The 26,152-nt window shown below is 43.9% G+C and overlaps 4 protein-coding genes across 7 annotated transcripts in view; all 4 read left to right on the forward strand.

Annotated features, from left to right (window-relative positions):
- Window positions 1-57: 57 nt before the first annotated feature.
- On the forward strand, window positions 58-3,025 carry rab33a (RAB33A, member RAS oncogene family). Its single transcript, XM_062476402.1, has 2 exons — window positions 58-836; window positions 1,690-3,025. Exons 1-2 carry the CDS (start codon window positions 564-566, stop codon window positions 2,137-2,139), a joined length of 723 nt encoding a protein of 240 aa, XP_062332386.1. The 5' UTR covers window positions 58-563; the 3' UTR covers window positions 2,140-3,025.
- Window positions 3,026-3,936: 911 nt separating this feature from the next.
- selenot2 (selenoprotein T, 2) lies at window positions 3,937-7,215 on the forward strand. The gene is made up of 6 exons (XM_062476558.1): window positions 3,937-4,279; window positions 4,863-4,973; window positions 5,104-5,230; window positions 5,332-5,419; window positions 5,877-6,028; window positions 6,165-7,215. The coding sequence occupies exons 1-5, from the start codon at window positions 4,068-4,070 to the stop codon at window positions 5,996-5,998; spliced, it is 660 nt and encodes a 219-aa protein (XP_062332542.1). The 5' UTR covers window positions 3,937-4,067; the 3' UTR covers window positions 5,999-6,028; window positions 6,165-7,215.
- Window positions 7,216-7,774: 559 nt separating this feature from the next.
- On the forward strand, window positions 7,775-11,673 carry rnf4 (ring finger protein 4). Of its 3 annotated transcripts, none has more exons than XM_062476804.1 (8): window positions 7,775-7,909; window positions 9,029-9,145; window positions 9,320-9,458; window positions 9,814-9,896; window positions 10,126-10,138; window positions 10,354-10,504; window positions 10,591-10,642; window positions 10,818-11,673. In XM_062476804.1, exons 2-8 carry the CDS (start codon window positions 9,134-9,136, stop codon window positions 10,965-10,967), a joined length of 600 nt encoding a protein of 199 aa, XP_062332788.1. In that variant the 5' UTR covers window positions 7,775-7,909; window positions 9,029-9,133; the 3' UTR covers window positions 10,968-11,673. The 3 variants fall into 3 exon arrangements, with proteins under 3 accessions (XP_062332788.1, XP_062332789.1, XP_062332790.1); XM_062476805.1 differs by having other exon boundaries at window positions 10,378-10,504; XM_062476806.1 differs by lacking the exon at window positions 10,126-10,138.
- Window positions 11,674-12,440: 767 nt separating this feature from the next.
- fgfrl1a (fibroblast growth factor receptor like 1a) overlaps window positions 12,441-26,152 on the forward strand; it is a 32,304-nt gene continuing 18,592 nt past the window's right edge. Inside the window, exons 1-4 of one of the 2 annotated variants that reach the window (XM_062476169.1) lie at window positions 12,441-12,699; window positions 12,830-12,898; window positions 13,623-13,718; window positions 24,584-24,856. In XM_062476169.1, coding sequence (XP_062332153.1) covers window positions 13,655-13,718; window positions 24,584-24,856 — 337 coding nt within the window. In that variant the 5' untranslated portion in view covers window positions 12,441-12,699; window positions 12,830-12,898; window positions 13,623-13,654. The remainder of the gene's footprint in view (window positions 12,700-12,829; window positions 12,899-13,622; window positions 13,719-24,583; window positions 24,857-26,152) is intronic. The other variant, XM_062476170.1, reaches the window with a different exon arrangement.

Here is a 26,152-nt window from a genome sequence, read left to right on the forward strand (position 1 = left end):
CACAGTGAGAGCAGAGGAAAGCTTTGTGAGACACAAATGTTAGAATTGTTCACAAGTGCTAATCAAAATGGACACAGCAACTAATTCTCCTCGGTTTTGAGTAGACATGAATTTGACGAACAGTATAGTCAACCTGCATCACAAAATCTCCAAGGCCTGCGGATCACCCAAATAAGCTTTGCAGATGTGGAGGTAGGCTATTGGTTTACGTTCTAAAGAAATAGGATGATGCCAGTCTTTTTTTTATTTTATTTTTTTTATTAAAAACGTAAATCACAAGTAACCTGTGCTAGAAATATTAGTTTACCCTTATTTTTTTTATTTTTTTGCTATTTATCATGCGTTATGACATTCTTACAAAAACAGCCATATTTGTTCTTCTCTTACTTTAAAACAGACTTGAAATAGTGAGCAAGGCTGTTCTTAAGATAATCGACTATTCTTTCAGGAGAGTGCAGGCGACTCGTCAGGGAGTGGGTCGCTGTTATTGTTGCCCTGCCTCACCTTCCCCCATCCTCGAGATCAGTCGGTGTACACAACTGTATACATCATTTTAACGTAATATGGCAAATGAATCTCTTGAGAATGACAAAGCAACGGCTGCAACCGGAAACTCGAGAATTGCAAACCTCACATCATCTATGGATCTCAGCACATCGTTAGATTTAAGTGTTCAAACTAGAATATTTAAGATTATAGTAATCGGGGATTCAAATGTCGGCAAGACCTGTCTCACATTCCGCTTCACCGGGGGAAGCTTTCCTGAGAAGACAGAGGCGACGATCGGTGTGGATTTCAGGGAGAAAGCCGTCGAGATAGAGGGCGAAAAAATTAAGGTATGGAGGAGGATTGTGACAAGGCCAGTCTTTGTTTGCGTTAAAGAAGTGTTGTTTATATTGCTAAAACCTATATTCTTTAGGTCTACGTCAAGGAATAAAACATGTTATAATCATAGACAATTGATTTGATTTTGCCATATCGTAGGCCATTATTAAGAAACAATGACTTGCAGTTATATCAATGACATTGCATTGCATATTATAGATCAAATGAAATCCTAACAAATCATCAGCTCAACTGCCCCTTGCATCTGCCCAGATCACAGTCAGCTGGTTCCTACTACACTGAGTCTGCAACCTTTAAACGCCCCTGACTACCTACTTGCCATATCTAATCTACAGTCATAATCAAAATGCAGAGACGACATATCCTAGATAAGTTCTTGTCATTTGTATTGTTTCTTCGCCCATTTGTACTCACCCCCTGCCCAGAATGACTCAATCCTACAAGAACAACCAACCATGTTACAATGCTCAAAGTATTTGAGTATATGCTTTGACCCTGCTTAACAGCTAAATCAATGTGGCATTCATGTCCAAATGTAAATGAATGTCTCTCTCCCTATTCAAATGGAAATAATAGCATGAAGCTACAGACATTCACAATAACAATGCTATGGTTATATTTCCTTTAAATAATGTCAAGTCTGATATAGTAGCTGTAATGCTGGCCCACGTGTAAACCCTAGATCTCTACACATGTCCAAAGAATGTAGGGGGGGTAGATAGAGTTGCTTTTAACTTAATCCAGCAGATCACAGTGCATACTGTTATTTACAACTTCAGATCATGAAAATGTACGATAAATAATTTCTTTGGTCATGGTTCCCTCTGCTTTCTGCCTCCGCAGGTACAAGTGTGGGACACGGCAGGTCAGGAGCGCTTCAGAAAGAGCATGGTGGAACACTACTACCGCAACGTCCACGCCGTGGTCTTTGTTTACGATGTCACCAAGATGGCCTCCTTCCAGAACCTAAAGACCTGGATCCAGGAGTGCAACGGGCATCGGGTCTCATCGGCTGTGCCACGCGTCTTAGTGGGCAACAAATGCGATCTGACAGAGCAGATCCAGGTGCCCTCCAACACAGCCCTCAAGTTTGCAGACGCCCACGGAATGCTGCTGTTTGAGACGTCGGCAAAAGACCCCAAGGAAAGCCAGAATGTGGACTCTATCTTTATGTGTCTGGCGTGCCGCCTTAAGGCCCAGAAGTCCTTGCTCTATAGGGATGTGGAGAGGGAGGACGGCAGGGTGAGGCTCTCGCAGGACACACAAGATGTGAAAAACAACTGCCCCTGTTGAGGAGGAGGGTGTGTGTGTGCGGGGGGGGGGGGGGAGGGGGGTACTGTACTATGTGGAGGTTCCACTGCCCTGCACTGTGAAACCCTTGCTGCCATGGCTACACTTCCTATTTCAGTATTACCCCCTCTGACTTGAATGGAACAATCTGACCGTTCCATGAACAGCGTCAAAGAGAGATGGTACTAACATTAGTGTCTCTGAAAAGAATGTGCCTGCAGTTACAGTATTTCCGTTTAATTTAAATGAAACTGAATTAAGTCTACTGATTTTTCTTCACCCTTTAACCTTATTCAGTTTTATTATGGCTTTTGTTTGTGCTGATGATGCAGTGACATGGAAAGTTTTTCTTTGCTTTCAGTTTCTACTAAAGCCTTAAGAGAGGTCATCTAGTTGTTATAAAAATGTTATTTATTAACCTTTTGAGTTGAACATTTACATTTTTGCTATCAGTATTGCAGTTTCACAGACTATACTGTACCACATAATAAAAGGGACTCCTCAGAATGTGCAACATTTGACTTTCATCACTAACATATCTGTGCAGTGATTCACAGGGAGTTGTAGTCTTTTTCCATATTATCTGTCATCTTTGTCATTTGTTTTCATCATTATAACATCACCGATACTCTTGATAACCCTGCTGTATGGCTAATCTCGTGGGTCCGGAAGCAATTTTCCTATTTCTGTTTTTGTTCAAGCTAATCATATTCCCTCTTCCTAATGCCTACTGGAGTCTTTTCTGCTTGCAGGTCTTGCAGGTCTACCTGTCTTGGGAGTTCTCTGTTCACTTATTGTATCATCCATCATATTCCAGACTCGAAGGCCTCTCAAAATCAATGTGACTTCTGTATCTGGCTAAAAAATTAAATATTCAATAAGACGTGTCTATTCAATGTGTTTTGGAGTTGCTTAAAATTGATAGCATGTAAGAAAAATGATCATTGTATTGGAAAATGTTAAACTACAAAGCCTAAGTGTGGATTGTAGATATCTACTATTTAGATCAAAGCAACTCATAACCAAGGTCTGCTATTTGTGAATAATGTTTCCATTTACTCGAATAAAGTTAGACATAGTCAATTCTATCCAATTCAAATGTCCATATCTTAGATTTATTTGGGAGTTAAGTGCCCCCAATAGTCTTTTTATCTTGTTCATGAAATTTCATAATGCAAAAAAAAAAATATATATATATAAATCAAGTTAGTCATCATCCAACAAGTTCAGGTGCTCAGCATTGCAGGGTCATCCCAGCAGAAACTGAATGATGAGTATTTCCTTTCACCACAAGATGTCAGCCTAGAACCTTAGAAGGCAAACTGCTGCCATCTTGTGGCCATCGAAAATAACACCAGGGCACTGTCATCATCGCTTGAATTAGTAGCTATACAAATTTATACATGGATGTTAAACATACTTGTTCCTGGAGTTTACCGAGGTATAAATTGTCTTGTTCTTTGAATTGTTTACCCAACTTCTCCAATGAATCTAGGTTGTTCAGTCACAATTTTCAGTCAAATATTTGTAAACTATGCAGCAGGTTATGTAGGTTCTGTATTTATGACATGTTCAGTGAAGGTTAAATCATTATCATTTTCCCTTTATTATTCCCTGTCTGTTTACACGTAACACATTTTGTCAAGATGTGATGATACATTTTTCATTTGCTAACCTAATAATTGCACAACCTATGCTTAATTGATCAATGTTAGCCATGTGTGAATCACGCGATGGCTAAAATGGGGGATACTACTCTCAAAACTGGCAACCCTGGATGGTTATGTCGTAAGCATGTGGCTAACTTGCTAGGGTATGGTAAGCGGTCGGCAGAAATGCAGTCGCTTGGCAGGTGTCTGAGTTGTCTTGAGCAATAGACTCGGTATACAATTGAATTTTAGGTGTGTGATAAGGGACGCCTGTCCCTGGACATGGCCGAGTACAGTCAAACGGGCATTTTGACAGCAGTGCTGCTGTTTACAGTTGTCACGGTACGAGACATTTATGTCGGCAGGAACATGATGACTCAACATCAGGCCCCTGGCAGCCTGGATGTGTCGGGTGAAAGCTTGCACGATGTCGACTCACAGAAGCCGGGCAAGCATAGTCTCTACACTGGGCCTGTGCTTAAATTTCAATATTGGTAAGCTGGTAAAAATGTGACAACCTAGCTAGTGTTAGCTAAGGTAAAGTGTACAGCTACTCACTTTCAATGTGTAGCTCATGTACAGTACCGTACTTGCTAGTTTGAACAAGATGGCTAGCTAGCTATCACTAGTACTAGTAGCTTACTTGGACTAGCTAGCTAACTAGGCTAGTTAGCCTAGCTACCGTAAATTAAGCTGGCAAGCGCTTACATTAGCATTTAGCATGTAAAACACTCGAATTTGACTTTTGTAAAAGGTCCATGCTAGCTAGCACACTAGTTCAATGCTGCCTAACCAAATATGTGTCAGTACCATTAAGTTAGCTAAAGAGCTAGCCCCCCAACTACTACTACTAGGCGTGCTACGAGGCTGTGATGTGGAGCCAGCTAGCTGTTCTGTACCGAATTAGCATTAAGTAGCTCTACGCTAATCCAGCTAGTCAACTAGTCAGCTGGTGTTTAAGGTTTATAGCGTAAATATTCACACAGACCGTTACAGTACTCGTACAGTAAAGCGTCGTCTTAAGTAAAGGGCATCCTGACACCTTGAATCTTGTTTGTATTTGTTTGTTTCTTGTAGTATCTCTTGAGGGTACAGCAAGGTGTTCCAGGATTATTCCCGGTCCATCACCCAGTTGTACCCGGACATCAATATTGAGGGAGAAAACTACCCTCCAACAACCTTCAACAAGTAAGAGTAATCATTATTGCTGGGAAATGGATTCTCATTGTCAGAGCTTGATATTTGGGGTTTACAAGTGAGTCCATGCTGTCCAGTGCTGTGCCCCTGCTAATGTTGTGGTCGTTTTGTTTTTCTACAGGTATGTCGGGACCTTTGCTTCCTACTTCAAGCTCCTAGCCATAGCACTTATTGTGAGTGGGCAGAACCCTTTCCCCATGCTAGGATGGGAAACTCCTCGCGCTTGGATCTGGAGTCAGGAAAACAAGGTGCAGCCATAATGAACTCCTGAACCCTACTGTCTTACATAGGAGGTTGAATTCTGCAATGTGTTATACGTAGATGTCTAATGTGTATACATATCTTCCAGATTTTCTCCTGCCTTATGACCTTCTTCCTCAGTAACATGTTGGAGACTCACTTCTTGTCCACTGGAGCCTTTGAGATCACACTCAACGGTCAGTTTAACAGCAGACCACAATTAAATAGCACCTTTCAGATTTTTGATATAGACTTTGAATTTTCCAATATGTTAGATCACTCATATTAGTGGTAGTAGGTACTTTATTGATCCCCTAGGGGAGATTGCTGTATTGCAGCAGGAAAGAATATGAAATAGGAACAAGAAATCTAAATAAAATTAAAAACTGTTTACCAATACTTCATATGCAATATACAAAGAAAAGAGATACAAAACAAATGCCCATTGCTAAAGATACACAGGGTTTCACACGGGGTAAAACACTGGGTTAAATCACGGGGCGATGCATACTATGTACAAAACAATTTAATGTGTGACACACATGGGTAATACACATGTACAAAACTATTTACAAAACTGTTTAATGCAGACGACACACAGGGAAACACGTGCCATTTAACCTCATCCACGAACTGTTTTTTCATTTTCTGTAGATGTTCCAATCTGGTCCAAGTTGCAGTCAGGCAATGTTCCCAACATCCAGGAACTTTTCCAGATCCTGGACAACAACATGAAGATGAGCCAAGTGGATAAGATCACCTTCCCCTCCCCGTAGTTATGCTGGCGTTAACGTTAAGGTTTGCAGGTACTAGAAACCCTTCATTACTGAAGCTATATAGCCAGCATTTACACTAGGAATTCACACGAAGAGGACTTTGTTGAACCATCTGATTCCTATACATAACTAACAGCCTTCTCCATCTATACATCTTCTCCCTCAGGTTTGCGGGCTTGTGTCAGTGTCCTGGGTCAGTGGAACAGTGTCTGTTGGTGTTTATGAAGGCCTAGTCTGCAAGCAGCTGTCTGTGAGACCAGGCTGGATGTCCCCACCATCACCCCACTCTCCCTCTGCCTATGGAACTGGCATTTGACCTTGTGGCCGCAGTCTCAACAAGCACTCCACCATCACTCTCCATCCACGTGCTGCATTGGATGCCAAGAGATCACACCTCAGAGAAAAACATGTTTCATATACATGAAGTTTGTAACACTCTTTGATTTAGCTTCTCAAGAGTAATAGATCTTAAACTTGAGTGCCCAACTTAGAAGCACCTGCAAGTCCAGCTAAATCGAGATACTGCATGTTTCAAATGTTTGAAATAGGTTTTCAACCCTGGTCTACAGAGACAGCATCATTCATTTATTTTAGGAGAAAAAAAAGGTTTTAGAGGTAATTGTCAGTAATGTGTGTGTTTGTCCTTCCAGGCTATACTATAGATGGTAAGGGTAACAAGGCAATTGGTGGTTTTACACTGCTGTATGCAATGTATTTTGTATTGGGTTGTTTTCAGGTTAACTGCTCTGTGTCAAACACCCATCCTCCCTACATACCAGTTCTCCACCCCTTTCTCCCAACAGGTTCTCTAGTCTACACTCTAATCTGATATTAATGTCCAGGATTGGTCTGAATTTTAATGCTCAGATAAATCCTATGCATTCTTCAGTGTGCACCGAATGAAAATGGATGGAGAATTGGAAAGCAGGGAAGTCTTATACCTTCTAACTTGTGGGTACTGCAGGAGAATTGGGACTGTATTGGTATTGTCCTGTGTGCGTTTACAAAATCAGTTCTGTTGGAACTGAAGGGTAGAAATGCTATGTTTGATTGTGCTTGGCTTTGTGTTTTGTTTTCATTTCTGTGGGAGAACATGAATCTCGGTGAACAGTTTCTTATCTCTACTTTAAGTGGTTATTTTGTCTGCTCAATTTTCAGTAGTAAGGCTTGGTATGTATGAAACTGTGCAAACTGAATACACTTGTATGGTACTGAGTTTTAAAAAACCCTCCTCCCATTGAGTTTGACTATCTGTTGCACTTATTGTTCCATGGGGCATGAGAAAGTCCCCTTGATGCTTGTGTGCTTGTTTTTGTATCAAGTCAAACAGTGTGGCGCTATATCTCAAGGATTAGATCTTTAACCTTATAACTTAATAAACATTCTCAATGATACAGCATGTCTACTTTTTCATTTGTAAATTATTTGTGATTAGGTTTGTATTCACAGTTTTGTGCAGTATCTATTACCATCAAAATGAATACGATTTTTTTTTTAAGTGTGCGGAAAAGGTGTGCACACTTGGGCGTCAAATACCATAATGTAGTGAAAAAGCTTCTATGGAAGCAAATCAGTGACATCATGTTTTGAATTTTAAAAGGCATTGAATACTTCATATTGACATTTAAACACCATCGAAATAGTTGGTTTTGAATTCTAAAAATTGAAATATGAATTTATTTAAAAATATATATATCCCGAAAATCAAGGTTATTTTTTATATATATTTGATTTGGCCACCAGCTAGACACACTCCCAAACAGTAGGTGGCGGCACTTCATAAAGGTTGGTTGCGATCTGCCATAAGCTCAACAGAAGAAGACCTCACTAGAGCCAGAGAATGTCTAGCGCTATTCTCTAGAAACGAAGACTTCACTGGTTAGCTAGCCGACTTAGCTAAGGAAAGCAAAGGTAGCCGATGTGTGTTGTCAACTGTCTATAAGCAAGCTAACTAGTTATATATATACACAACTATATACATGTATGGCTATGTGGAATTCAACTAGTCTACCTACTAAGGCTATGTACTGTAAACCATCTCTGCTCTGGTAAAATGTCGATGCTGTTTGTTAGCTAACTACTGTAGCTAGCTAGTAATGCTAATACATAGGCTAGCTAACCTGTCTACAGTACTACAGTAGCAGCTTGTCTAATAATATGACTGAAATTCGCTTGCATGCTAGCTAGCTTGTACCACTAGTACTTGGTAGCTTTCCTACTGACTTGGCTTTGTTACTGTTTGTTGTTGTAGCAGTTAGTCTAGCAGGTTATCGACCGAGCCATTTTGACCAGCAAGTCCAGGCAGCTATGTACTAGTAAACCGACGTTGGCAGTCTCTTTGTGTCACTAACTAGCCAACGAACTAACTAGCTAACCATTTGACACCCTTCTAGCTTGCTTACGTTACGTCAATTCGGTTGTTATCTCTAGTTAGGCTACCTAAATTTAAATTAAAAGGCTCGTCCAATTAGCTAGCTACAAGTGCTAACTCTACGGATGATTGCATTTATTGTTTCCAGTGGAATGTTAGCTAGAGCTAGTCTAGCTACATTTGAATTTATTCTGTTTATTGTCTTGTTTTAATTGGGTGTTAGATTGACGTGTATACCAGTATTAGTAGATGGTAAATATTGCTTGCTAGTTGATCTAGCTAATATCCTCCAGCCATAATGGTACTAAATGAGAATTGGCACCATATTAGACTAATACTGTAGCTAGTAGCTTGATGTTGGATTATTGGCGACAGTAGTGTATTAGTAGTACGCAGTTTTCAATACATGTTCGGTTTCGGTTTAGAGTAACCAACAAGTTCCTTTTGTAAAGTGACTTCGACTAAAACATTAGCTAGTCATTAGCCATTTTGACACCAATATTACAGATTGACTGCGTAAATAGATTAAAGTAAGCTAACTAGAAAGAAAGTGCTACTGTACAGCTTGATGTCGGTTTTAACTGCCATTTCAAAAGTAGTCTAGCTAGCCTACAGAAGTCATTATTGTGTATATTTGAACTTTCTTCCTCTCTTCACAGGGATCTATGTAGATTGCAAAGAAATTGAATAAGTGGATGTTTATCTCTCAGCGTGTCATTCTGAGCTTCATGACTCTTTGCAAGATTTGATTTTCTCCCTGCAACATGAGCAGTACAGTAAGTCTATATATTATCTTAATGTACATTTGACAATCACTGTTTCTTGCCACCTCTTTCTTGCTCACAGACCTTCAGTTTCACTTGTTGACGTGAGACCATGGCTAATTGGGGCAAAGTTTAAATTCAGAGTCTTTGTCCAGCAACAGACTCCCTGTTATTGGTTTCATGTAGATTCAAAGAAAAAGAAGGAACGCAACTCCATCTAGTTCCAGAAGCAACGCTAAGACAAGCCGGACGGGTAGCGTGCCAGCAGCTGCAGCTCCAGACCAGAGCGAGACCATGGATGTTGCAGAAAGCAGCAGAGCAAGCAGTGCGTATTACCAACAGTCACTTACTAGTCCTGTCCATGTCAGTCTGAATTGGCCTGTAGCTTATCAAATATTGATAACCAGTCATTACATCCCTAAGATCTATCCCATATTTCTCAGATCTTCATCATTAGCTTCTTGAAACCTTGTGGAGGAAATTATCTGATCTAATGGCTTTTTAGAAGAGTAATAATCAATTGTGGACTGGCTTTTACGTTTTTTATCGGTGGATGAGGAGGAGAATTAGCAGGAAGGGCAGTAGCTCACCAGTCTAAACCAACCTTGGAGTACGAGGTTTGCAAATGAGAGACATTTTCTCGGTAAGTGTGAAGTTTGAGAGGGGTGTCTTGTCTGCAGGCGAAGAAGACGTGGTCGACCTTACCTGTGAGGGCTCTGAGCCAGCGGCCGTGGTGGACCTGACCAACAATGACTCTGTGGTGGTAAGCCTGCCTCTGGGGACTCTCAGATGGGCTAAGAAAGCTTTTTGTGACACTGAATGTAGCACATGGACCCACAGGCTAACTTGACATTAGGTACTGCATTCACAAAATATGTACAATTTGCAGGACTGTATACATGAATACAAGAATCTGTTTAAAAATCAGGATTTTTCTGAGTTTATTTTTGTGTTCTCTTTCCCATCATGTTACTGCGGAATTGGATAACCAGGTAGTAGATGAAGGTTAGTCAATGCACATGTTTAGTAGTGGCACTCTGGTGGAGTGTGGAAGCACTATTCACAACATCAGGCATCTCTCTCTCTATTGGCCTTCCTCTTTACTGTGTCTGATTTCTCTCTCTCTCTCTCTCTCTCTCTCTCTCTCTCTCTCTCTCTCTCTCTCTCTCTCTCTCTCTCTCTCTCTCTCTCTCTCTCTCTCTCCCCCCCCCCCCCCTTAGCTCCGGTTCTTTCCCTCTCCGCAGGCCCCCACAGCCGGCGTGCGGTCGACAGCGAGAGCTACGTGCTCAGTAGCGACGAGGAGGAGGAGGACACCAACGCGGCCCTCAACGCGGCCGTGCTCACCTCCCTTCAGGCTAGCAGCAGAGCCAGGTGCTCACCACCATCCCCTCTGTTTAAGGTGCTGCGACCGGGTCCGCTCCTGGACACGCCCCTTGACGGTGTCTTGTGTTTCTTAGGTCTACCCCTGGAACTGTCAGCTGCCCAGTATGTATGGACACTTATGGAGAGGTAAGAATTAGTCATGTTTGTGAGAGTTGGGGTTTGATCAAGTGAAGCAATGTTCGATCATTTTCACTGCCTGGTATATGTCATTCTAGCCAAAGACTGTAAATAACAAATGTCTAATATTGAGTAATATCACTTATTGTATGTCTACAATATCTAATTGTACCCTCCCCTGCAGATCATTGAGAGTGGGAGATTGGTGGTCTCCACTAAGTGTGGTCACCTCTTCTGTAGCCAGTGCCTCCGTGATTCACTGACCAGATCCCACACCTGTCCCACCTGTAGAAAGAAACTGACCCATAAGCAATATCACCCCATATACATCTGACGACAACACCATATATTTTCATTTAGCAAACTTGTGTCAAATTACACTTAGTCATTCAATTGCATACTGCGTTGTCGAGAGCAATCATGAGATTCCATCTGAGCTGGGTTTAGCATAAAGGACAAAAAGAGGTTTCAAATATTGCTTGACTCAGTACAACACCATTGCCTAAACCAGCCTACAGATTCACCTCATACAACCCCCCCCCCCCCCACACACACACACACACACACACACATACACATCTGGTTGATGTTACACAGCTTTTGTCTACCTCTGCGATGTTAAGTAGCATGAGCAAAACATTCTGATGCAGACACACAGTTATCCAATGTTTAATTTAATTACATGTTTTAGTTCTGAAGCAACCAGTAAAGGGGCAATTGTGACCTTTGGCTAGATACCTCAAATGTTGAGCTATAATATCATTAGGAAATAATGGGCTAAATCTTTCATATTTATTTCCATCACTTTGAGGAAATCCACATTTAGACCAAGTGTTTAAGTTATGTGGAAAATGGGTCTTATTGCTGCTGAAATGAGTTAGATGCCAGTGAGGCTTGGGTTATGAAAACATTGTTGCTGCTGTAAATAATGTTGTATGTATTGTATATATATTGTTGAATAAGTGAATCTAAACAAATGTATCGTCTACGATATCGTCCATCTTCAATAAAATGTCACATTTTTCATTGTAAAATTGCAACATGTTGGTTGTAATTATCCCTGTTTTTTTACTGGTTTAGGCCTACAAGAATCCTATCCTAAAAAAGTAAATTGTGGTTTACTTCGTCTCAAAAGGCTTTTCTCCTGAATCATCGTATTACTAAGAGTGTAGGTCATTCCTTGAACCTGGGGGTACAAGCAAGGTATTCTTGTTTGTGTTTCATCAAATATCCACAAGGGGGCAGCATTGCATCCTACTATTGATCATCTGAATCTCTTTAGAAATAACAAAAAAATCTGTAAAAGCAAACCTTCCCAGGTTAAAAATAGAAAGGAAACAGGAATGCAATATTTGTATTTACTGATTTGGGTAAAGGCATGTAATGTGTTGAAGAGAGGAAAATCTAGCGGACAGCGATCATCGACATGTCTTTATGAATTGTGAATCAAATTAATTGTGAATGAAACCTGATTGAAGCCATATATTGATTGGATTAGTAATTGACATAATCCAATCGTTTACGGCATTGCAGATTTTACTACATTGGCTAGTTTGTCTGTATGTTCTTAACAGTAACATTTGATTTATTTAGGGTAGGCATATATCCTAATACTACAAATAATGTTAATCTGTGAGTTTATTATGATTTAATATTTTCCTTATTACTGTAAGGAACCATTTGCATCCTCTAAAGACCAGAAGGAGAGCCACGATGTTACCAAATGGGTAGGCCTACGGCTAAAACGATAGAGTTAATTCCTTAAATTTGTTAGCTACTAGCCGACTCTGATTGGGCAAAAGTTCTGAGCTGGGACGGACCGTCGTCGCAACTGTTTCTTGCCTTGCGGTCTGTTACTGGACGACAAACTGTCATAGCACAAATAAATGTACTTACTTCAGGATTCCAAGCGGAGTTTGTTAAATAGATAATACCTTTTAAAGTAGAGTGAAGGACGATTTTTTATTAATGCGGACTTTCGCATTTTTTATCTTTACGCACGCCCGGTCTGATGTGTTGAGCTCCAACGAGCGACTAATGTGAGGACTGTCATTCAAAATACACAAGTTAGTTTTGGTCGCTCGTGTTTGATATTTATGTTATGGCCAGACTTCCCTATTCATGGACTATTTGTGTTTGCATTGGCCGCGTGAAAAAATGACTCAATATTGATTCATGGGGGTTTTTTAAATACAGAAAAGCATGTGGTTTAATACTTCAGTGGGAAACAGATCGAAGACAAATAATTGCTGCTAGAAGTTTCAGGTAAGTTACTAAATTATATTGGAGCTATTTGAACTAAATTGATGTTCAATCAGATTTTAATAGGTAGGTCTTGCATGTGGCATAATTATACAACGACTGCGAAAGGAAACCACCAGCAGAACATGTTTAGTAGGCTAGCCTTTTAGACCAGACTACGTCTTTTTACTTTTTAAACAATTAACAGAACAAAAGATTTTAAAGTTTTGTATGCACAACTTTAAAGGTGTTCCAACTTTGGAAGGTTGTATATTATGCCAGTCTTATAATTTAACTTGCATATTTTAGCCACTATAAAATGTAAAAAATCTGAGATTTAATTATACTGTATGTTTTGCAGTAATAGGCTATCTTACTGTAATCAAATAATTAATTATGACTTATTGTCTGGCATGACCCCTAAGAACAAACAGGCTATAGAGAGCAGGTGGATGATAAAATACAATTTGGCGGGATGTTTCCGTGATTATTTAGATGTAATCTTGTTGAAAACTGCAGAAAGACTGACAGAACTAGAAATAAATAAACACAAAATAAACTAGCTCACAAATAAAATGTCAAGAAAATCTCATTTTGGACCGTCTGGACAGGTTTCTATTTAATCTAAATGAAAAACGTCCCATGTTATGGTACTTTGACCAAAATTTGGTCTATACCTTTCCCAGTAGAGTGATTTAAACATTGACAAGTGATCTCACATGTCTCCAATGTGTATTTTATCTTGCAGGTTGCAACGTTGACGTCAATCATTGGAACAAAATGAGGTTCTTATGTATTGGCTTGCTGGTTTTTGAGATAATCTTATTGACGAACTGTGCCAGGGGTGAGTAGAGAAAAATGCTCCGAAAACTGATACACGTTTAAGAAAAATATGTGCACCTCTTTGTATCACATTAGCCCAAACTATGCCGCGATTTCACCATAACTGGAAAAGAAAGCAAGTTTTGTTCCGACAAGGACCACGATATGGGTTGACTCTAGCTCAGACACAACATCGACCTACAATGCATGCTGGGAGACAAACGGCGCCCATCCTTTCCCTGTTTGGCCAGATCAGATCTATAAGGGATCTTAACAAAGCTCCATTCACAGTCCCTCACAAGCCAAACACTACACAGGCGTTAGACTACATGTCAACACAAACACATAAAGAGCAACGCAATTAGGTTAGCTCATTATATTTGTTTGCTGTGCAATGCCACAGTGTTTCACATAGAGAGAGGCAGACTTGATTTGACGGTTCAGAGAAAAGCATACAAGTATCACAGATACAAAGACTGGCTCTCTAGATTAGCTTTCTGAGTAATCAGATAATCTGAGGACATAGTTTATGCCCTTGCATAACCCAGAGATGGAGCCATTCTGAGGAGAGTAATGTAGACGCAAGATAACAACTTGACAACAAATCAGTGGTAACCTTTGCTATCAAGACTCTCTTGACAAATGGATAGATGTTTTGACCTTTTTTCATTTCAAGGATTGTAGACTGCTGGTAATGGATACAGAGAGAGCAGGGAATTGTAGGGTGGTAGTAAACCAAAACATTTAGGGAGTGATGGGGGTATTTCTCGTAGCATTCCCATTCCTGACTGGTGTGTCCTTGGTGCACGGGGGTATGCATGAACATCACGTGAGATGACAAATATTTTCCGCTGTGAGCGGCAGCAGGATTCGGCCCATGTAGGCAGTTGCCTGCCAAAGAGGCACATGAACTGGACAGCTTAGCCTTGTGCAATAGTCCACCCCAGATCACCTTGGTCTGGACAGCTGGAAGATTAGCCTAGAACTGAGCTTTGTAGCTCAGTAAAGTGACGAGTGTTGGAAGCGAAACAATTACATACAGGCCTTGCGCCAATTACGTTTACGCATCTAAGTGAATCACAAAAGATAATTTAATACAAAAATCTGTGTAGTTGCACAATATCAGCACTTGAGGAATGACATGCAGGACAAGCGTGATTAAGAGTCCTTATAAGGGTTAATCATACTAGTCACACTTCTGGAATAATATACATGGATACCGTCAGTAACCTGTGATGCCATACATACACAACAAGTTGCGGAAGCATTCTGAACCCAGGGTTTGTGTTCAGCGGATGGTAGACTAAACAACACAAGTGTTAGCTTCAGACTCTAGAGGCAGCTATGTAGATGCATGGTTGGATAGAGAGATGGAGAACAACAGGGAATAGGGTTGGATGGAGGTTAAGGGGTGGAAAGATTGAAAGGATCCAGGGGGAGGATACAGAAAAGGAAGATAAGGAAAAGACTGATAGAGAATGAGGTTGAAAGTGTGTGTGGAGAAGGGGGGGGAGGATGCGAAATGTGTGTTCTAACACTGCAAGGCCCTATTGAATTTGTCAGAACAAAGACCACCCAGTAGCACATGGCTGGTGTGTCATGGACAGGCAGATGTTCAAAGCCCCAGTTGAGTTGAGACATCTGGCCATGTCTCTGTGCAGTAAACACTCACATGGAAGCACGCTGTAAACAGCGCCTTAACGTACACAACAGAGTGATCATGTAGCTCATCCAACAACCTCTCTGTGCTCTCGGTCCAGGAAACAAAAGCCTCAGGAGGAGGGAAGAACTGAGCACACTAACCATGTCTCATTCCGTCATTCCCTCCCTTTCCTCGCATCCTAGTTGTTTACTGCTTGCTTTCTGTCAGAGGCGAGATGTGTGAAACTTAAGAAAGGGACCTACTGGCATTCTCTAAGTCCACATAGCTGCCGTTCTTGTATAAAGAACAATACTGTCCAAAATACTTAGAGTGAAGTTCTAGATGGCAAGCAATATCTACCTGTTTGTGAAAAAAGCAAAAATAGTGCATTTCACTGTGGAAGATACTGATGGCCTGATTTGGATATTAACATGTCAAATGGTGTTGATTCACCTACCTAGTAACACCGAGCCTTGTTAGCATCCCAGCACTAATAAGATTCCCAAGTAATGAATCTGAATGGGACAGGAGGTAATTATGTTGGGCCGGGGGCAGTTTGTTAGTAAAGGTAGATGATGGTTGATGATTTGGAAACAGAGGAGATTCCAAAGAGTTTATTGGTCCTGTTTGTCAAAGTAAATATTAGCTACAGAAGATGTAATGGATGTCAAAATGACTTTATTTAGCCATTTTGGGAGTTTAGGGGTTCTGCCCCCTTTCCTTGCATGTGTGTGTGTTACAGGTGTGTCTATCTCTGTTTTGTAAATACATGTAAATGATGGTGTGCATATTGTCATTTGACAATTTCTCCCACCCAATTCTACCCACAAATAGAGCAACGTTTTTATCACAAATAGAAAACACTCTCACACACTAACACACACACACACAGACACACACACACACACACACTAAAAACACAACCATGAACACTCAGTGGTACCGGTTGCACTGATAACACAATAGTGTAGTGGTGGCTGGGACCTGTGTTTGGTCAGTCCTATAGAGCAGGGGTCAGAGGTCAGAGGAGAGGCCCAGGTTGGGTCAAGGAGTGTGCATGCCCCCCCACTACAACAACACATCCCCAACTCCTGCCTCTTCCCACTTCTCACCGTTCCACTCCACATTCCCTCTCTTTATCCCCTTCTCTTTCACTTGCCTGTCTTGATATGTGCTATCTGCCTCCCCCAACCCGCTTCTGTCTCCCTCTATCCCTCTCCCCCCAGCTGTTCGCCTGGTCACGTTACAAATGAGATGTTGAAAGATGATCCACCGGACTGGAGACAGCTCCTCTTGTTTTCTTTTGGATTTGGCGTGTCAGTTTGTGTTGGGGCCTGTGCCTCTGGAACAGCTGTGTGGGTGCGGGTGCGTATGAGAATTAGCATGTGTGCATGTGTAAGTGTGTGTGTGTGTGTGTGTGTGTGTGTGTGTGTGTGTGTGTGTGTGTGTGTGCATGGGTGTGTGGGGTTAATGCTGGTCTGAAACCCAACAAGGCACTGATGTGTTTTTAAGTCAATCTCTTATCTCCTAGGACCTCTGTTCTTCTCTCTGAACAGTTAAACCACTGACATGTTGACATTCTCACTCTCATCCTTGGGACTAATATTTCCACTATGATGTCACTCACAGGCATATAATAATAGGCCTCCTGTCCCTGGAGCACAGTTAATGCATTTTATTTTGTCCCTTTATGATAATATCTAAAAGTAAACATTTTCCATAGTAGTGTGTAGCAGGACACAATGCCCCTGTAGAGAAGTCTTCATGAACATCCTGGTCCAATCAATCTCCAGAGGTGCTTTTCTATGGTTTGTGGGTCAAAGGTGGGCCGTATCCTCTCTAAACAGTCATTATTGAGGTAGTAAAGTGTCTGGATGGCTTAGTTGGGCTGTTTGATGCTAATGTGAATGACAGACATGAAAAGTCAGAGGGATTCTTTCATAAACCTTATGTACTCAACTTTCCACATGTTGACATGCATAAAAGGAGAACTTTTGACCATTTGCTGGCGCACTCTGAAGAGATAAATGAATGTGGTTGATATAGTGACACAATCTGGATGGGGAAAAAAGACAAAAAAGTACTTTCAGGTGTTTCAGGTCTTCAAACCATACATACAGCCTTGTTCTCCCGGTGCACATTGATGAGGTATGTTACTTTCATCCGACTGCTGAATAACTTGGACAGCTTTGCCAGATTTATAAATGTAAATCTTACGTGTGCACAGGATTTTCCTGTGGTCATGTAGTGTCCGTGGGGCACAGACAACGAAACGAAACAAAAGTGTGACACGAACAATCAGACAGACACACATGCTCTGTAAAACATACGTTGGAAGCATACCATTTCTTCACGGTCGCAGCTGTCGCGGTGGAATCCACGCGGCATTAGGAATGTGGATGGAGTGTGAGAGATGTGGGGGTGGGTTTGGAACGACCAGAAAATGAAGGCTTTAGCCGTATAGGAGTATGCATGTGTTTGTGTGTGATGTAGGGGCAGAGAGGGACCTAGAAACGTGTGGCGACAAAAGAGAAGTCGACTAGCAGAAAGGATAGCGACTGTTGTGTGCGCGCGTGTGTGTAGGAAATTGGTGATCCTACACAGACGACAGACCCGCTGAGAAGAGGGAGCCACGGACAGAGGGATTTAGCCCTCTCTGGCAGGTACAAGTGGCATGATGACTGATTCATTGGGGCAGATATTCTGGGATTGTCTGCCCGCTGTAAGGGGCCAGGTGGGGGGAGAGGGGGGACTTCAGTGGAGACTTTGCGGGCCCTGGTCCTGCAGTACACACATGTGGCGCATTCATACCATGCACGCTAGTTCCTCAATACGGACAATAGTATTATGTGGATGCAACAATTGGGTGTCAGGACCTGTTTACCACTGCAGTGATCCATGTCTCCAAGTCCTACATTGGTTTGATGACATGACAAGAGGTGTCCATGGCATCGCTGAGCAGACAGAAAGGATTTCTTTTGGTTCCACACTTGACGGGCAATCACAACTGTTCCTCCCAACACAGCCCGATCTGCAACGGGTCCTTGTCTTGTATCTCCCCCAACTGCAAACAAGTCACCCTCCGAGTCGGCCTGTGTTCTTTCCACTTAGCAATGGTGGGTTTGCAGCCTGAAATCGTCTCTTCGTGTTTGATGGCATGCATGTGCAGCATTTGTGTCGGCTTGTGTGCATGTGTGTTTGGGCCAGTTTGACCTATTCAGTTGACTGAAGGTTTAGATGAGACCTTATCTGACAAAGACAGAGACCTGAGGTGAACAAATGGAGTTAGTCATGGCTGAGACTGGGTGTGGAATGTGGGAGGGAAGTCATACAAGCGGTGTGAGTGTGTATGTGTGTGTGTGTTTCTATGTGAGAAGGGTAGAAAGGAGGAATGCTGGATTCTCTACCCAGTGAACCAGAAACCCACAGGTGGACAGGTGAGAGGGCAGCATAAAAAAAAAAAGGTTTTACCTCCTCCAGAAAACAAACTTTTACCAGGAACTCTGCTGAAATTCCTGTTGGTCAACTTGCACTGCACATTTTGGATCAAGTTGTTTTAGAGGGAAATTTTAAACAACATCTTCTAGAGTAATTGTGCCATTCCAGATTGCTCTCATTCATGTCAGCTTGAGTGACCCAGACCTCTAGGCGCTGAATGTTTGCTTGGTCTGTCTGGGCAGCAATGGCAGGCTCCTCCACATCAAATATTGACCTCTGATTAGTGGATATGACTAGGGCAGGTGGTTGTGGTGTTGGCCTATAAGAAACAGGGAATGGGAGGGAGGGAGGATGTGTGTGTGTGTGTCTAGCGCCCTGCCTCTCAGATAAGACCCTTGGGGAGGTCTGGATCGGACACTATCACGGCACTGGAGGCAGCCGTTGTTACTCATTAACCACCTTGATCACAACACAAACACACGCCGGAACCTTCAGCTGCTCCCGTTTCCGTTCAGACACACAGAGTGAAGGAAATTTGTTTCACCACGAAGATGAAATGTTTGTAGTATTTAACAGGTGTTTCATTGTCTGTATCTGTCTTTCTCTCAGTCGCTCTTTCTTTCTGTTTCTCTCTCGCTTTCTCTTTCTCTTTCTACTGCAGCTGGAAAGTGGGAAGGTCTCTGGGGAAGGTCGTTTTTAGCTCCCTCCTAAGAAACAGCCTAGAGCCTCCAGAGAAGTAGAGCTGGAATACTACTTGTGGCCTTTAGCACACTTTTCTGCCCCAGCTGCCCTTCTCTTTCTCCCACCCTTCCTCCCTCCTTTCTTCCATCTCTTTTCAACCCAGGCTTGGGAATTAGCTAGCTCGGCTACTTATGCTGCAGTTTTAATCACTTCTCTCTCCTGGCCAGTACATCTGGATAATTGTCATTCCGGCCCAAGTTTTCTACCATTAAAAGACTTTATAACCTCTGGGAAAATGTTTTACATTAAAAAAAAAACCTCCATCAGGCTTTGGGTTTAAAACTCTTTTCCTTGAATGTTTTTATTTTTTTTCTGTTCCAGGCTGTATTGCAAAATGTTTTTTTTGTCGTTTTTTTATTTTTATCAGTTCACTCCAGAAAGACAGGTGTTATGATGAACGGATGAATGGAGGTTTGACAAAACAAGTGGTTATTAGTCGGGATAGGTTTCCTTCTACACCCTCTCGGTTTAACAGACTGCTATTATGTGTTGAGGCAATGGATATTGCACTGTGGTACTGAGACACAACCCTACACTGTGTGTGTGTGTGTGTGTGTGTGTGTGTGTGTGTGTGTGTGTGTGTGTGTGTGTGTGTGTGTGTGTGTGTGTGTGTGTGTGTGTGTGTGTGTGTGTGTGTGTGTGTGTGTGTGTGTGTGTGTGTGTGTGTGTGTGTGTGTGACTGTGTCCAAATGTGCACCATATTTCTCCTCAGCAAGACATGTTGAGGAGGTTTTGGCGTTGAGTGCAGCAGGAGGAAAGGAAGGCTCATTTCGCGTGCTATACTGTAACACGCTCAACACAGTGTTGGGGTGTGGGGGGTGCTTAAAAGACGCTGTGGAATCTGCTGACTGGTCGGCGTGGCAACATGATCCGCTCAGTGCCCAACACCCCTCGGCTTTCCGAGAACACACCAGGCACCAGGCTGCTAGCGAACACACCAGGCTGCTAGAGAACACACCAGGCTGCTAGCGAACACACCAGGCTGCTAGAGAACACACCAGGCTGCTAGCGAACACACCAGGCTGCTAGAGAACACACCAGGCTGCTAGAGAACACACCATGCTGCTAGAGAACACACCAGGCTGCTAGAGAACACACCAGGCTGCTAGCGAACACACCATGCTGCTAGAGAACACACCAGGCTGCTAGAGAACACACCAGGCTGCTAGAGAACACACCATGCTGCTAGAGAACACACCAGGCTGCTAGAGAACACACCAGGCTGTTAGAGAACACACCATGCTGCTAGAGAACACACCAGGCTGCTAGAGAACACACCATGCTGCTAGCGAACACACCATGCTGCTAGAGAACACACCAGGCTGCTAGAGAACACACCATGCTGCTAGCGAACACACCATGCTGCTAGAGAACACACCATGCTGCTAGAGAACACACCATGCTGCTAGAGAACACACCATGCTGCTAGAGAACACACCAGGCTGCTAGAGAACACACCATGCTGCTAGAGAACACACCATGCTGCTAGAGAACACACCAGGCTGCTAGAGAACACACCAGGCTGCTAGCGAACACACCAGGCTGCTAGCGAACACACCAGGCTGCTAGAGAACACACCAGGCTGCTAGAGAACACACCAGGCTGCTAGAGAACACACCAGGCTGCTAGAGAAAACACACCAGGCTGCTAGAGAACACACCATGCTGCTAGAGAACACACCAGGCTGCTAGAGAACACACCATGCTGCTAGAGAACACACCAGGCTGCTAGAGAACACACCAGGCTGCTAGAGAACACTGAGGCCCATCGCCCCCCAGAGCTGGTTACAGTGCCACAGTACACACGCGCGCACACACACACACACTGGTTTTCTTTCTCTCTGCTTCCTGCACGTGCATCAATATACACTGTCATGCATGGCATGAAATCTCTCCTATTACTACTTGCGTTATTTCTAAACATCAGCTTGTTATCGGCAAATATTTGTCTGTATTACTGTGTTAAAGGAAAAAAGTGTGTGTGTGTGCGTGCAGCCGCAGGTTTGTGCCTAGTGTGTTATAAGGGGGGAGTGTGTGTGTGAAGCATTCCTCTCACATGAGTCCTGTTCAGAAAGACATGAATCACTTTGAGGGAGTATGGTTGTGTTGATTGAACAGGGCTTTAATGTAAACGTCTGGCCACTATCCACCCCCCGCGCCCCGGGCTCAGTGTTAACTGTCAAGCCTCACCAATTGGGAGCAGTTGACCTATTGACAGAGTGGAAGTGAGCTTTGTGTACCTGTGGAAGAAGAGATGGTGAGCAGTGTCTTAATGTCTTCCCATCACTCTGGTCTGTCGCCCCGGGGTTCCCGACAGGCAGACGGGGGGGAGAGAGAGAGGGGAGAGGACTGGTGTTTGGGGCCTTGGGTCTCTGGAGCTGGGCCCAGGGTGTTGGCCTCTCTGGGCTCGGTCGAAATCTGTGGCTGAGGGTGTTGGTTTTACAGCTCAGGGCAGGCCGGGGTGGCACCAGGTGAGGTATCCACAGAGGTACATCCCTGCTGGACGTATTGTAACTTTCTTGTACTTTTGCCTGCTGTTTACGAGTGCTCTGTATGCCCTCTTCATCCCCAACCCAAGACAGTTAGGGTAGAAGAGTCAAAGCTGCAGCGTTAGCTTAGGGAGGCGAAAAGAAGTTCTGACGGTCTCAGGATAGGATACGTTTTCATCACAAACATAATCTGCAAAGCGAGGGAGTGTTCCGTAGAAGGAAGCCAACATTGTGTTGGTGTTGTGGGAATTCTGGCATCTCCTTCTTCCTGTCATTAGAACACATTCCAGACATGCATGCTGTGGCTACCTACAGGCTGTCTGGCATCAGAGGAAGGACTGAGAAAGAGAGGGAAGGAGGGAAGACGAGGGGGGGTAGATAAGTGGTGAGAAGGGAGACGGAGAAGGGGGAGAGGAAAGTAAGAAAGGAAGTAGGGAGCATCTTTAAGAAAGACAGATCTGTGGGCAGAGGAAGATGCTGTTGGACCAACAGCAGTAGGAAGGACAGTGAGGTTAAATGAGAAAAACAGACCCTAATGTATTTCCTAGTTCCACAGACACACATGTACTAACACAAACACATACTGTACACACATATCTGTACATAAGTAGTCTTATACTGTGCACAAAACAAATCACCATGCCAGCATGTATTTACTTGTGCACAGTGTAAAAGAGGAAAATATTTTTAGTCGGTTCAGTTTCATCCCCTGAGAGAGGTTAAAAGAGAGAGCGAAAGGTGCCACGGTAAGGAAAGATCTCTGGGTGTGCTGTCTGTTCTCCTCATCACCACAACCATGAGCGAGGGATGACAGAAACCGAGGGGAGGGGGTGTGTGTGTGTGTGGGTGTGAGTCATGCACGCTAGCTGGCTTGTCTATGAATGGGAGAGGGAGTGCTTAGTCTGGTCCTTAACTTGTGGTTGTGTAGGATCACAGGGAGGGGCTTGGGCTTTGACCCCGGTCTGGGATTCTAACAGAGCGACCCCAGCTGGACAGAGATGGCCAGTAGGCCCTAAATCAACACGGAAGAAGAGGGAGGAGGAGAGCGAGAAAAGACAGGAAAGAGAGAGAGAGATTTAAGCAGAGGGTGAGCGTAAGTGTGCAAGTGAGAGTCGGGGCAAGGCGGCAGCCAAGGGGGAGAGGGTAAAAGAGAGGGAGTAACAGAAGGAGAGAGAAATGGGAGAGGGAGTACGGGAGTTCAAGCTTCACCGAGTGAATGAGATTTCAATCTGTGTGTGAGAAAGAGAGAGAGAGAGGGAGGGGAAGAAAAAGGATTTGACGACCACTGCACTCCCCTTGATGAGAAAGCCATACCACAGGACAGGAGTCGGGGGAGGCCAGAGGGAGTGAGCAGAGAGATCAGGATCCAGTCAGCTCTTTACCATGACGAATATCTGTTTTCACACTCTGTACCTCACATCTATCATTGTGTCAACTTCCTGCTCCCCTGTGAACACTGCCGGGGTAACCGAGCTATATTCTCAGACCGAAAAGAGCCATAAGCTACAGATACAACTCTGAACAGATCTGTGTCTATGTAAAAAAAAAAACATATATGAATGAGAGACAGAGAAGGAGAGAGGGAGTGAGAGACAGAAATACAGATAAAGAGAGAGAGAGACAGACAGAAAGAAAGGAAGAGGGAGTGAGTAAGAGAGAGACTTAAACCAGTAGCCTTGGTCCCCAAGTCTACAAAGCTGCGGTAAGTGGCCGACTGACAGGGGACTGTGGATTCCATCAGCCTGAAGGCATAAACAGTGACACTAGTAATTTATAGCTGGCAGCTTCTGACAGTGTGTGTGTCTCTCTGGTCCGGAGCAGTCACTCAAACCACAGATGCCACATGCCTAGCAGCACAGAAGCAGCTCTAAACAGAGAACAGGCTAACAAGCTAAGGCTAACCACATGAGAGAAGGCACTGAAAGAGAGATTAAGTTATATTGAGCAATTAAACTTTCTTTACTGCAGAGTTTTGTACCATTTCGCATGCACTACTGCACCTAAAAGACTTGTCTGACGGAGTAGTAATGGCCTTAGTTCTTTTAGTAATGTTGGGACTGATGCTGTAAAATAAGCCTGTATCAGACATGCCTGCCGGCAGGTAGTCTGGTACAGAGACATATGAGTGGAGAGAGATAAAGGACTGTTGCTCGTCCCTTCCAGGATCTTGATCTAAGAGGAGAGAGAGCGTAAAACCAAAAACCTCTGCCCTGATCTCCTCTGTCTCTTCATCTGTTCATCATCTCCTTCTCCCACACGCTCTCCTCCCCTTTTTAGAATCTCCTTCCATCCATCTCTCTTTCTGTCTGCATCCTTCTGTCCTCCTAAATCATTCATTCTCAATCCCTCGTAAAATCCTTTGCGTTCCCTTGCATAACTTTTCTCCCTGTCTCGAGTATTCCGCCCATATTTCACCCAAAGCTTCTTTTCGAGGTAAACAATGTGTGAGTCAGCTGAATGTCCTTCTCCCTTTACACAACGACAGTATAAACGGCGTGTTTCAACCGCATGTTAAAAAGGACAAACCCAAATACTTGCCCATCGCCATGAGGGTAACCCTCTCCTGTCCTCCCTCCAGGACCCCCCCGCGTGGCAGAGCATGTGGCCCACCGGCAGTCCGTGCGCCTGGGCCGCACCATGAAGCTGGCCTGCCCCGTGCAGAGCGACCCTCCGCCCCTCATCATGTGGACCAAGGACGGACGCAACATCCACAGCGGCTGGACGCGCTTCCGGGTGCTGCAGCACGCGCTGCGCATCAAGGAGGTGGAGGCGGAGGACGCCGGGACGTTCGTGTGCAAAGCCACCAACGGCTTCGGGAGCGTCAACATCAACTACACGCTCGTTGTGATCGGTGAGTCAGGACGCGCCGTGCAGGGATTGTGGGTACAGCCACGTCAGCAGACACTCGCTGACTGGGGATGTGTGTACTGCACTCATACACACACGCAGACACAGGATACAAAACTTTGAAAGCATATAACACACACATAATGCCCCCCCCACACACACACACACACATACGTATATACACACACACACAGCGCTAATGAGGTCTGGTCTAATCTGGCCTCAGTGTCCCGGGGAGAGACGGATGCTGGGATGGAGAAGGTCAGCCACCCGTGGGCTAGTCACAAGATTAGGCTAGTCACGTTCCCCCTGTTCTTCACCTCTCCTGTTTAAGGACACAAACCCATCAGTGTGTTTTACTAATGGCCTGAGTGAAGATAGTGTGTGTGTGTACTTGTGTATGATGATGTGTGTGTTATGGGTTTGTGGGAGATGGAAAGTGGATGTGTGTATTGGAGAGGACTTTTTTTCTGTGTAAGTGTAAGATATGGTCCATAGGAGAGATTTCTCATTGGTCTGTTAACTTTTGGCAAAGACACCTATTGGCTCAGGAAAGTTCTATGGGAGATTAGCCAGTCTGGGGTGATAGATCTTATATGTAGGACTGATCAAGCCCAATGCAGTCCCAAACAAAGCTGAACAAAAAGCGGGCTCATTCATGAATGGGCTGTTTGTGTTATGGCTGTGGTCAGCTGGCAGGGGCTGGTTTGCGTGTCTGTGTGTGAATATCTCTTACTCAAAACACTACCCCTCACAGACTCACTGTGGGTGAGGTCAAGGTTAGGGCTGGGGCTGGGGTTAGAGCTAGGCCAGGCCGGGGGCTAGTTGCAGAACTGATCTGTGACTGAGGCTCAGGCTCGGGGTTTAAGATGGAGAGGTGCAGAGAGAGGCAGCTGCCAGCCTATATGACCTCAGAGGCAGCTGTTGCCCCCCCTCCCTTCCCCCCATTCACAACTCCTCTTCTCTCCTTCCTCGGTCTACCTACAGCCCTACTCCCAATCCCCCCACCCTGCCCACACTTGGTGCCAGCCCCAACTTTTGATGCACCGACACAAGGTCTGGAGATGCCATTTAGTCAGGCCCTATGAAGTTCCTCTTGCTTTCTAATCTCTTTGTTGGCTGGGTTCCTTCCATTGCAACCCGAGACTCTAGCCACCATAACCCCCCACCTCACCCTCAGCCCCCCCCCCTCACACACACACACACATCCCACCCTCCTCACTCCTCACCCCACTACCAGGGTCAGCATGTTGTTTACGTTGCAGGAATGAGGGGCAGCACTGGACAGAAGGCGGGAGAA

This window comes from Osmerus eperlanus, chromosome 13, assembly GCF_963692335.1.
Source record: "Osmerus eperlanus chromosome 13, fOsmEpe2.1, whole genome shotgun sequence".
In the NCBI taxonomy this organism is placed as follows: Eukaryota; Metazoa; Chordata; class Actinopteri; order Osmeriformes; family Osmeridae; genus Osmerus; species Osmerus eperlanus.